The sequence below is a fragment of the Schistocerca piceifrons genome, chromosome 2 (assembly GCF_021461385.2).
Source record: "Schistocerca piceifrons isolate TAMUIC-IGC-003096 chromosome 2, iqSchPice1.1, whole genome shotgun sequence".
In the NCBI taxonomy this organism is placed as follows: Eukaryota; Metazoa; Arthropoda; class Insecta; order Orthoptera; family Acrididae; genus Schistocerca; species Schistocerca piceifrons.
In genome coordinates, this window is record NC_060139.1 from 691,605,071 (window position 1) to 691,618,650 (window position 13,580).

Below are 13,580 nucleotides of genomic sequence, written 5' to 3' on the forward strand. Positions count from 1 at the left end.
CTGTGAAACAGCTTTGGAAAAAGGTGTTTAGTATTTCAGCTTTACGCGTGTCATCCTCTGTTTCAATGCCATCATCATCCCGTAGTGTCTGGATATGCTGTTTCGAGCCACTTACTGATTTAACGTAAGACCAGAACTTCCTAGGATTTTCTGTCAAGTCGGTACATAGAATTTTACTTTCGAATTCAATGAACGCTTCATGCATAGCCCTCCTTACGCTAACTTTGACATCGTTTAGCTTCTGTTTGTCTGAGAGGTTTTGGCTGCGTTTAAACTTGGAGTGGAGCTCTCTTTGCTTTCGCAGTAGTTTCCTAACTTTGTTGTTGTACCACGGTGGGTTTTTTCCCGTCCCTCACAGTTTTACTCGGCACGTACCTGTCTAGAACGCATTTTACGATTGCCTTGAACTTTTTCCATAAACACTCAACATTGTCAGTGTCGGAACAGAAATTTTCGTTTTGATCTGTTAGGTAGTCTGAAATCTGCCTTCTTTTACTCTTGCTAAACAGATAAACCTTCCTCCCTTTTTTTATATTCCTATTAACTTCCATATTCAGGGATGCTGCAACGGCCTTATGATCACTGATTCCCTGTTCTGTACATACAGAGTCGAAAAGTTCGGGTCTGTTTGTTATCAGTAGGTCCAAGATGTTATCTCCACGAGTCGGTTCTCTGTTTAATTGCTCGAGGTAATTTTCGGATAGTGCACTCAGTATAATGTCACTTGATGCTCTGTCCCTACCACCCGTCCTAAACATCTGAGTGTCCCAGTCTATATCTGGTAAATTGAAATCTCCACCTAAGACTATAACATGCTGGTTGTTTAGTGTAACCTCCACCCATAATAATTCACAGGAACTATCCACTTCTACTTCACTACAGGATAAACTACTACTAACAGCGACGAACACTCCACCACCGGTTGCATGCAATCTATCCTTTCTAAACACCGTCTGTACCTTTGTAAAAATTTCGGCAGAATTTATCTCTGGCTTAAGCCAGCTTTCTGTACCTATAATGATTTCCAACATGATTGGCTGCATGACATGAGAACATACTTTGAACACAGAATGGTAGTTGGAGCTAGACACATGGGACATTCCACTTCAGAAATCGTTAGGGAATTCAGTATTCTTAGATCCATAGTGCCAAGAGTGTGCCGATAATACCAAACTTAAGGCATTACTTTCAAAAGTGGGTAACACAGCAGCTGATGATGTTCTTTATTTAACAACAGAGAGCAGCAGCGTTTCTGTAGAGTTGTAGTCCTAACAGACAAGCAACATTGCATAAAACAACCCCAAAAATCAATGTGGGATGTATGACGAATGTATCCATTCAGAGAGTGCAGCGAAATGTGGTGTTAGTGGCAGCAGATGACCAATGCGAATGCCTTTGCTAACAGCACATCATCACCTCTCCTGGTCTTGTGAATACATTGGTTGGACCCTAAATGACTGGAAAACTGTGGTCTGATCAGATGAGTCCCAATTTAAGTTGGTAAGAGCTGATGGAAGGGTCTGAGTGTGGTGCAGACACCACGAAGCCATGGACGCAAGTTGTCAACAAGGCACTGTGCAAGCTGATGGTGGCTCTGTAATGGTATGGGCTGTGTTTCCATGGAATTTACTCGGTCCTCTAGTTCAGCTGAACCAATAATTGAGTGAAAGTGGTTACATTCGGCTACTTAGAAATGATTTACTGCCTTTTATGGACTTTGCATTACCAAATAATGATATCGTGTCACTGGGCGACAAGTATTCACAATTAGTTTGAAGAACATTCTGGATAGTTTGAGTGAATGCTATGGCAACCCACATTGCCTGATGTAAAACCCACCTAACATTTATAGAACATAATCGAGAGTTAAGTTTGTACACAGCATCCTCACTGGCAACACTTTCACAATTAGGGTGGCTATAGAGGCAGCATGGCTCAGTATTTCTGTATCTACATCTACATACATACTCCGCAATCCACCATATGGTGCGTGGCGGAGGGTACCTCGTACCACAACTAGCATCTTCTCTCCCTGTTCCACTCCCAAACAGAACAAGGGAGAAATGACTGCCTATATGCCTCTGTACGAGCCCTAATCTCACTTATCTTATCTTTGTGGTCTTTCCGCAAAATATAAGTTGGCGGCAGTAAAATTGTACTGCAGTCAGCCTCAAATGCTGGTTCTCTAAATTTCCTCAGTAGCGATTCACTGACATGTTGAGTCCATGCCACCTCGAGGTGCTGCACTACACTGGTCAGAAGGAAGTCCGACACCATAATAGGAGGTATCCCATAATTTTTGTCACCTCAGTGTATGTATGGTGGGAAATGTTCCTTCAAAATCATCAATCAGTATCATCAGTACTTCCCAGCATCAGAGCAGATCATTGTGTTATCTTATGTTTATGTAATGCCTCATTACAAATGGAAAATTGTTGATTCCTCACAAGCATCATAAAATTTTGGCCATTGATCAGTAACAGTCACGTTTGACACACAGATCCACCATTCATGCAAATTTACAGCTACAGACTTACATATTGTAATAACAATCTGCTTATCTCACTTTAAAGTGTGTCTGCTTCGTTCAGTAATATGATAAATGATAGTAATTTCAGTAAACAAATTGACACTGTTGATATTTAAAGTACAGTTAATATGCATTTAGTTTAGGTACTACTTAAATGATAATCAGCTTGCAGTTCATATTGTCCACTGCTCATCGAAAAATAGGTCAACTAACAATGACTGTTTGCATTTGAATGCTTAGTGGTGACTTGCTAACTGAGACTGCTTCACCATTACTGACTTAACAGTGAGTGACAGTACCTACTTGCAGCTGAAGATGTAATGGAGACTTGTTAACCGTGACTGATCGTAACTTGGCAGAGATTGACAGTGAATATGGTTAGATGACTGTTTTAATGATAATTAGTTGGGATGTTAACTAAGTGAAGACTAACAGTGGCATTGTTCATCATGCCTATTTATAGACTTGCATAGTAATTTTTTTACAAATTATTTAGAAAATATTAATATGGTTATAATAGAGGGAAACATTCAACGTAGGAAATATATATCTAAAAACAAAGATGATGTGACTTACCAAATGAAAGTGCTGGCAGGTCGACAGACACACAAACAAACACAAACATACACACAAAATTCAAGCTTTCGCAACAAACTGTTGCCTCATCAGGAAAGAGGGAAGGAGAGGGAAAGACGAAAGGAAGTGGGTTTTAAGGGAGAGGGTAAGGAGTCATTCCAATCCCGGGAGCGGAAAGACTTACCTTAGGGGGAAAAAAGGACGGGTATACACTCGCGCGCACACACACACATATCCATGGATGGATATGTGTGTGTGTGCGAGTGTATACCCGTCCTTTTTTCCCCCTAAGGTAAGTCTTTCCGCTCCCGGGATTGGAATGACTCCTTACCCTCTCCCTTAAAACCCACTTCCTTTCGTCTTTCCCTCTCCTTCCCTCTTTCCTGATGAGGCAACAGTTTGTTGCGAAAGCTTGAATTTTGTGTGTATGTTTGTGTTTGTTTGTGTGTCTGTCGACCTGCCAGCACTTTCATTTGGTAAGTCACATCATCTTTGTTTTTAGAAAATATTAAAATACAGATTAATTACATTTCAGCTGATAAAATGAAAGATAGAGAATATGTAACATTCATACTCATTCAGAAATGAATTTAACTATTGACCATGTATTTTTTAAGTGGTTTAGATATTGTGTTCTATTCTTATGGATTGGTTATTAGGTGCATGCTTTCTAATGAAGCCAAGTGTAGCCTAAATACTAAATATTATGCTTGAAATATTTAATTAACTGATAGATTTTCCCAGTCTATTTGATATATTTTCAGATACAGAGTAATTATGCCCACAAAATTCAATGATGTGAAAATATAAGAATGAAAGTAAGTTTCACATCATGTCACTGCTTGATGAAACTTTAGACAATACATAAAAGTACTGCTGCAGTAAAGTATAGAAGGTAACAAAGAAATATGCAATGAGACAAACAGAAATGGTGCTTTTATTCAAAGACAATAATTAGACTGAAGACACCATGGTTTGTGAGGGTCCCCTGGATGTTACAAAATGCAAGACATGGTTCTTAATAGGATGTGTGATCACTACGGACAGCAGTTGGTATGGAGTACTTGTGGTAGTGCATACCATTTTTCCAAGACCACTCTTTTTCAATCAGTTCCTTAATCATAGTTTATTAAACTTCTGGTATAGACAGTAACCGAGTTCCAGTAGTCAGTGTTAGTACAGTGCACAGCGAACTAAAAGCTCTGACAGTCAGACAAACACTATATATTTCCCTCACATGCATTAGAATTTTATTATGTATGTTGATTATTTTCTCTCCTTCATTTGATACAATAAAGAACAATGTGGCTGCCGTAGACTAATCGACAGTGGCAATCAGGACTGGGAATACCCACACCAACTAAAACAGGTCAAACTGTGTCATCATGATTCCTGTTAAGACCTCATGAAACAAAGAAAGAAATATATTTATGTACAGATATTGAAATTTGATTATCATCAATATATTGAAATATTGAGATGTAACTATTTACCATTTTTGCGTAGGATGAAAAGACGACAGTCTGTCCGGGAGTATTAATGTTACTACACTTATCATGTTCTCAATGAGCATCATTTGTACAATTGTAGGATAATTACAGTCAGCTTACTTTTCAGTGTATTTGGTCTCCAGTGTATTACACTACTGGTCATTAAAATTGCTACATCAAGAAGAAATGTAGATGATAAACGGGTATTCATTGGACAAATATATTATACTAGAAATGACATGTGATTACATTTTCACAATTTGGGTGCATAAATCCTGAGAAATCAGTACCCAGAACCACCACCTCTGGCCGTAATAACAGCCTTGATACGCCTGGGCATTGAGTCAAATGGAGCTTGGATGGCGTGTACAGATAAAGCTGCCCATGCAGCTTCAACACGATACCACAGTTCGTCAAGAGTAGTGACTGGCGTATTGTGACGAGCCAGTTGGTCGGCCACCATTGACCAGATGTTTTCAATTGGTGAGAGATTTGGAGAATGTGCTGGCCAGGGCAGCAGTCGAACATTTTCTGTATCCAGAAAGGCCTGTACAGGCCCTGCAACATGCGGTCGTGCATTATCCTGCTGAAATGTAGGGTTTCGCAGGGATCGAATGGAGGGTAGAGCCATAGGTCGTAACACATTTGAAATGTAACATCCACTGTTCAAAGTGCTGTCAATGCGAACAAGAGGTGACCGAGACGTGTAACCAATGGCACCCCATACCATTACTTGGGTGATATGCCAGTACGGCGATGACGAATACACGCTTCCAATGTGCGTTCACCACGATGTCGCCAAACATGGATGCAAGCATCATGATGCTGTAAACAGAACCTGGATTCATCCGAAAAAATGACGTTTTGCCATTCGTGCACCCAGGTTCATCGTTGAGTACACCATCGCAGGCGCTCCTGTCTGTGACGCAGCATCAAGGGTAACCACAGCCATGGTCTCCGAGCTGATAGTCCATGCTGCTGCAAACGTTGTCGAACTGTTCGTGCAGATGGTTGTCGTCTTGCAAACATCCCCATCTCTTGACTCAGAGATCGAGACATGGCTGCACGATCCGTTACAGCCATGCGGATAAGATGCCTGTCATCTCGACTGCTAGTGATACGAGGCCATTGGGATCCAGCACAGCATTGCGTATTACCCTCCTGAACCCACCGATTCCATATTCTGCTAACAGTAATTGGATCTCGACCAACGCGAGCAGCAGTGTCGTGATATGATAAACCGCAATCGCGATAGGCTACAATCTGACCTTTATCAAAGTCGGAAATGTGATGGTACGCATTTCTCCTCTTTACACCAGGTATCACAACAATGTTTTACCTGGAAACGCCGGTCAACTGCTGTTTGTGTATGAGAAATTGGTTGGAAACTTTCCTCACGTCAGCACGTAGGTATCTCCACCGGTGCCAACCTTGTGTGAATGCTCTGAAAAGCTAATCATTTGCATATAACAGCATCTTCTTCCTTTCGGTTAAATTTCACGTCTGTAGCACGTCATCTTCGTGGTGTAGTAATTTTAATGGCCAGTAGTGTAGTTTTACCACTTTTACTTGTGAAATACATCCGGAAAGTTTGTTGTTACTACTACTACTCCTACTACTACTACTCCTACTCCTACTCCAACTGCTGCTGCTACTTGGCAGTGGTGCACCCACAAAAGCTGCTACATTAGAGTTCACTGCAAATAACTTCTGTGATTATGAAATCATGAAATTTTCAAGAAACCCTACTGAGCAAGATAGCTCAGTGCTTAAGACACCAAACTTGCATTCTGGAGGACATCAATTTAAAGTCCCCATTTGGCCAGCTAAATTTAGGTTTTTTTTAGTTTGACTTTACTTTGTCTCCTCCTGACACAGTACACTGCATTAGACTTCAGTATGTGCCACATTCCAAGCTGTCCCAGCAGGATGCCACACTTATTATAGTCAGTTAACCCCTACATGGCACAATGCCAGGAACTACTGTTTGCTTCTCCTACAAGATATTTAAGTAGTTCACTTATCCATCAGTAGTTATGTCTGCCAACACAGGGAGCATTGAAACCCAGAACTGTTTGATGCTTCCAACATATAGACCACAGTTGCACATTACTAGGCTGAGCACAATATTTGTGAGTATACAGCCACACACCAATACTCACAAAGTTCCTGCTGCCTGCAGCGATTGGCTAGTTCTCGCCAGGAAGTTGTTACAGTTGCCAACCATTGCCAGTTAGCAGACATTTAACTGCAAATGTCGAAGATTAATCATAGCAATAGTCAACATTTTTATCCATTGAGAGGCAGAACTTATAAACTCTCTGAATTTCAGTCCTTACAGAACTTCAGTTAGATAAGTTAGTCATCATCTACTGTGTTGGGTTAGGTTAGTTCCAGAAAAGTTACATCAGTGACGCACCTTGTTTGCAAACAGATGCTGAGTATATTTTGAGGTGCATTATTGGATATATTTCCCTGTGATGCGACCATGGCAAGGTTGCCAGTAGGTCACTTTCGTATAATCAAGGAACTGTTTGCTTCCTGGTATCTTCCTGTTGGGTGCCTGATTTATTGGTAACTAAAGCAGTCGAAATCACTAGAGGCAAATCCCAATCTGAGCTTGTGTTCCATCTCTAATGATTTTGTTGTTGAGGGGTTATTGTAGTAAACTATCTTTTTTTTCAGACAATCATTGTATCCTCATTATAAATTTCTTTTATGTGTCTGATCTATCTGAAGTTCATTTTAATATTCTCTTCTACATTATTCCTCATTCAGGCCACATAAAACTTTCAGATATATTTTAACTCTGATTTTATTCCCATCCTGATGTTGCAATTGCAGATTCATGAAGGACATATTGAAACAATAAGAAATTTAGTCTCTCTCCATTTTCGTTTCCTGTCATATGCGAGCTAAAAAAATGTTACAGTAAAATCTGGCAGAATAAAAAATATATTGGCACTTTGTTTTGCAGTTTTCAACTAGACGAATTCAGTATATGCTCTTAAAATGTTTCCAGATGAATGTAATTTAAAGATGCGCGTGCGCACACACACACACACACACACACACACACACAAAAACTAAAAATGTAGTTTGTCATTATGTATCGTAAAATAAGTAATATTATGAGCAGAACACCTCATTCTCCTGAGGCATTAATCATAAATAAATTTGTTTTACGTGTTTTATATAATTTGTAGTATATACGTAATAAATAATATATATCTTCCCATTGAAGAGGATTAGGAATATATGGGTGACTACTTAAAACTATAATTATATTTTGGTTGAAAGAATTTAAGTCTGTAGAACAGTTTTTCTTTGATATTGTTGCTAGAAACTACCATTGTTTATTTTTGGAAAACCACAATAATTTCTTATTGTTTAAATAATTTAACAAGTAAAGGTTACAATACTCCCTATATTTGTCTACATTCCACCAGGACTTTCCTTTATCATAATTATAATTATGTACTTTTGATTAAATAATTTAATTTCCAGGGCAGGCACTTACAGAGTTGAGCAAAGAGAAATCAAGCTTAAAACAAGCAGAAGTTCAGACAAATCAGTTCCTGAAAACACTGAATCAAGTAGAAGCAAAACTTACTGAACAAATAAATTATCTAACCCAAGTATCTACAGGTATGCAATAGGAACTTGTTCCTTTTTTTCTTTTTTTTTCGTTCCATCAATAAACAGTTTTTATCTGGTTTGACCAGAGGAAATAATTTATTCCTGGCTCTGGCTACTAGTGCATTATCAGTCAGGGCAGTAATGTGTAACTTTCTGTACTAACATAAATTTTTTCCTGATTTAAATTATAGAAATGCTGTTATGATTATTCATATTCTTTTTTTTCTGTAAAAGTTTCATGTATGAAAATCCGGTATGGAGTAACAACAGTGTGAGAAGGATAGATTGCTACACTCTCCATAGAGAAGGTGTTGAGTGGCAGACAGGCACATTGAATAGACTGCTAGGTATTATTTAACTATCAAGCTAAGCCCACCAGATGTACCCCCCCCCCCCCCCCCCCCCCCCCCCCCCCACACACACACCCACACACACACACACACACACACACACACACACACACACACACACACACATCCACACACACACACAACACCACCACATTCACACATGCATAGCTCACACATAGATAGCCATAACGCACAAACATTTCCAAAAATGATGTTATATTTGACTGTGTGAATACACTGCTCGCAAACACAAGGAGTGAAATAAATTTAACTTAACAAAGCTGTTTCATATATACGTTTCCAGTAATATCGACCTCCTATACCTTTTGATACATTTTTCATAACAACTTCACACTAATACAGTTTTTAAGTACACACAGTGATGCAGATAAGAAACAAAATGCTAATGTGTACCCAAATAAACTGCCACGGTACCCAAAATAATTAAAATGTGAAAGTTTGTCAACTGACAGCACTGACACAATAAGAAAACTGTAGATGTATGATTAATACCTCAAAATATTTTAGAAAGGTAGTGATATTAACTATCCCATTCTGTTTCTATGAACAGCTTTTTCATTGTAAAAATTCTTTAATATTTTTTAAGAAAATTATAAAACCTTAAAAAAGATCATATCAAATTGATTGCTCCTTACCATAAAAATGACACCTTAAGTTGCAGACAGGCACAGTTACAATACACCTACACATAAGCTTTCAGCAACAGCCGTTATCAGAAAAAGAAAGATAAACACACACCGTTCATTCCTACAAGCAAGCACACCTCTCTCTGGTGATCATGTGTACTTGAGTTATGCCTTCTTAAGTGAATGAAAGGTTGGTGTTTCTATTTCTGACAAAGGCTGTGACAATAGCTTATGTGTAAATGTCTTTTAATGATGCCTGTCTGCAAATTAACATGTCATATTTACAGTAAATGGCAGTGTATCTTTTCCTACATAGTGGATGTTCCAATCTGGAGCTTCCATTGTTTGATAATAGTAAATAGTGTTATCATATAGCTAAATGTAGTGCCAAATCGTATCAGCATATAGTAAATACTGAAAACTACAAGTAATAGTTGCAGTAAACCTGTAAATCTCCATCACCATTTTCATAAGCTAATAATATTCAGTCCATGTTCATTTGTAAGTATTGGTTTCCTGAACCATAGTCAAAGTGAAGGTAATGTACACTGATGAGCCAAAATATTATGACCACCTGCTTTAAAAGCTTGTTTGCCCATCTTCAGAACAAAATACACACCGATGCTGTGCATCAGCGATCTGGCAGTTTGTTGGTAGGTTTGTGGAGGAATGTGGCATTATATGTCTACCCACAGGTCATGTAGTTTGCCTAAATAATGGGCCACTGATTTGCATACATGGTGATGGCAACCGATACAAACCCAGATGGGTTTTGTGGGATTATATCAAGTGGATTTGGTCACTGAGTTCACTGTAATGCTTCTCAAACCACTGTAGAATGTCTCCGAGATACAGACAGTTATTCTGTTGAAAGATGACATTGCCTTTGGGGAAGACATCAAGCATGAATGGATACAGCAGATGGTTCGCAGTTGTCAATGTGTCTTCAATTACTACTGCATGTCCCATGCAAGTGGAGGAGAATGTCTCCCATAGCATATCACTGCTCCCACCCGCCTTTATTCATGGAACACTGCATGTTTTGAGCCACCATTCACCTTGATGATGGCATTTGTGAAAGTGACCAGCAACGTAGTGTAACAGAAATGTGATTCAGCTGAAGAGCTGACATATTTCCATTAATCGACAGTCAAATACCAATGGCCCCGTGTCCACTGCACTTGTAATTGATTATGTAGTTTGGTCAACATCTGAACATGTAGGGGTGGTCTGCTGCTGTGCTCCATGTTCAACAACCTGTGATGAACGGTGTTCCCTGAAACATGTGTGCATGTACCAGCAACGTGTTCTTTCAGCAGAGATGCCACAGATCACCATCTATCCTATTTTACGAAGCAGGCAAGCCTGTGAACCACACGTTGTGTGAAGAGTTGTTGACGTCAAACCATTTAGCACCTAGTGGAGTTTCACTGTCCTACTACCTCTTTCTGTAGGTGTTTATAATAGTAGCACATAACATTTGACCACCTTTTCTGTTTACAAGATACTCATTCACAGGCTCAACATAATAATAATAATCTGCTCTTTGTCATAGTCGTTTATCTCAATGGATTTCCACATTTGCAGCCCGTATCTTTGCTAGGGTAATCCCCTGTCCATGTCTGCTCCACTTGCATCTTTTGTTACTGCGTCACATCCCCACAGTGCCACCCGGCAGCATCCAACGTCACAGTGGCAGTGGTAATAATGTTTTGGCTTCTCATTGTGTGTGTGTGTGTGTGTGTGTGTGTGTGTGTGTGTGTGTGTGTGCGCTTATACAGCAGAGTCAAAATAATGTAATCACATTGACCAAACTCTGTGTCATGTATTTATTTCCTAAACTTTCACACACCATAGATAAATGTTGAATATTTAATGGTCCAATTGTGGCAACTATTTATTTACAGCTCATACAAAATAGATACATGCTTCAAAGTTTTACTGACTTTCAAAGTAGTCACCAGCTTTGTGTGTAACCTGTTGCCAGCAATGTGGAAGTCATAGAATACTCTTAGCAGTGCTAGTTGGGACAGCACGGTCTATTGCCCAACGAATTTGTAGCAGTTCTGAAACGAATGCCGTGAGATGTTTCCTTCAGTTTAGAAATTAAGTTGAACTTATAAGGGCCTAAGTCAGAGAAGTGCAGTAGGTGGTATAGCACTTAGCAGCCCCATCAGTCAAACAAATCAGTAACAGCTTGCACTGTACATGCTTGAGCGTTGTCCTGCAAAATGATGGTCAGGTCCTGCAGAAAGTGTCATCACTTCTGTCTTTATGCTGTTCATTTTTGGAACACAACCTACGACCAGCTTAGACTGGAATCCGACAGGGTTGCATTTTATCACCAACACTTTTTATAGACTCAGTTATGAGAAGAGCCACAACAGGCAGGAGACGACGAATCCTGTGGGGGATCCACGAATGGCTGGAGGATTTGGATTTTGCAGAAGACATAGTTTTATTAGCTCAAAGGCTGACTGATATGCAAGCCAAATTAAACTTGCTGAAAGAAGAAGCAGAGACTGCTGGCCTCAAGATAAATACAGGCAAAACAAAGGAAATGAGATTAAATTCAGGGAACATGGAGATGCCACTGTTAATAGGGGAGCAGCAGGTGGAGACTGTCAACTCATTCCTGTATCTGGGTAGTATAGTGATGGAAGATGGTGAAGCTGGAGATGACGTGAATAACCACATTAAAAAGGCAAATGCTGCCTTCATACAGTTGTATCCAATATGGAAAAATAGAAATATCACATACAAAACAAAAATCCGTATTTTTAATACAAATGTGAAGGCTGTCCTTCTGTACGCCAGTGAAAGCTGGAAAATGGATAAAAAGATAACACCCCAGTTACAGAGCTTCATAAATAGATGTCTTCGACGCATCATGAATATCTGGTGGCCAGAAAAAATATGTAATGAGGAGCTCTGGCTAATTAAAAAACCCAGATACCTATAGAAGACCGGATACGAGAGAGAAAGTGGGGTTGGTTGGGGCACACCTTGAGAAAACCGGATGGAACCATCGAGAAAAAAGCATTGGAATGGATTCCCCAGGGAACAAGGAAGAGAGGAAGGCCTAGGGGCACATGGAAACAGGACAGTGGAAGAGGAAGCAAAAAGAGTTGGCAAGACCTGGGCAGAATTGAAGCAAATGGCCAAAGACAGAGACGGATGGCGAGTTCTCCTGGATGCCCTATGCCCCCATAGGGGCCAAAGGAATTAAATCAAGTCAAGTCACAACTTTGAAACACATATTTGTTTTGTACAAGCTGTAAATAAATAGTTGCCACTATTAAAGTTCCAACCCATGTATGAACAATCACCAGTGATCATAGTACAGTAAAATCTAACCCTTCTCAGCAACTCTCATGACATAAAAATTCAGAGTTTACACAGTGGTATATACAAGCTGTGATCAAAAAGTAACAGGAATTTTTTTTAATTTTACGGGCTTTCTAGATCCAATTTTTAAAACTTTTTTTTTATCGTCTTGGTACACATGTTCTTGATGTACGTTTGCAGTTTCAGCTGTTTTGAATATTTAGTTTCTTGTTGACAGTCTAAAGGGTTATATGTGTTTTTGAGTGCTTGGCTAATTTTTTCTTACAGAGAAGATGGATCGAAGAATTTGCATTAAATTTAGGTTGAAAAATGGAATAAAGTGCAGCACTGCATTTGGAATGTTGAGTGTGGCTTTTGGTTAGTGTACTGTGAGTAAGACAAGAGTTTATTAGTGGTATAAACATTTCAAAGAGTCTCAAGAAGACATTGAAGATGATGACTGCCTTGGATTTCATTGCACATCAATTATGATAACAGTGTGGAAGAAGGAAAGAAAATGCTTCTGGAAAATTGCCAAATCACTATCAGAGAGGTTGCTGATGATGTTGGCATATGCTTTGACTCATGCCAAGCAAGCGAAGTTTGTTCCAAAATTATTGAATCTCAGCCACAAACGTATCGTGTAAACATCACTTAGGAATTGTTGAATGTAGACAAACATTATCAAGAACTTCTAAAGAAGGTTATAACAGGTTATGAAACATGAGTGTTTGGGTGTAACATTGAAATAAAGGCACATCATTCCAATGGAAACTGCCTCAATGGCCAAGACTGAAGAAAAATTCAACAAGGTCAGTCATATGGGGAGGTTCTTCTCATTGTTTTCTTCAATTGCAATGGGATAGTGCATCATAAGTTCCTGCCTTATTGTCAGCCGATCAGTAAGAAATACTACCTTGAAGCTATACGCCGTTTGGGTGAAGCAATCAGAGAAAATGACCAGAATTGTGGCAAAACCACTTGTGGAAATTGCTTCATGGTAATTTTGTTCACACCTCAA

The 13,580-nt window shown here is 39.3% G+C and overlaps 1 protein-coding gene across 1 annotated transcript in view; it reads left to right on the forward strand.

Moving 5' to 3' along the window:
- LOC124776700 (mediator of RNA polymerase II transcription subunit 11) overlaps nucleotides 1–13,580 on the forward strand; it is a 53,478-nt gene that overhangs the window by 22,962 nt on the left and 16,936 nt on the right. The window contains exon 2 of the mRNA XM_047251811.1: nucleotides 8,104–8,244. Coding sequence (XP_047107767.1) covers nucleotides 8,104–8,244 — 141 coding nt within the window. The remainder of the gene's footprint in view (nucleotides 1–8,103; nucleotides 8,245–13,580) is intronic.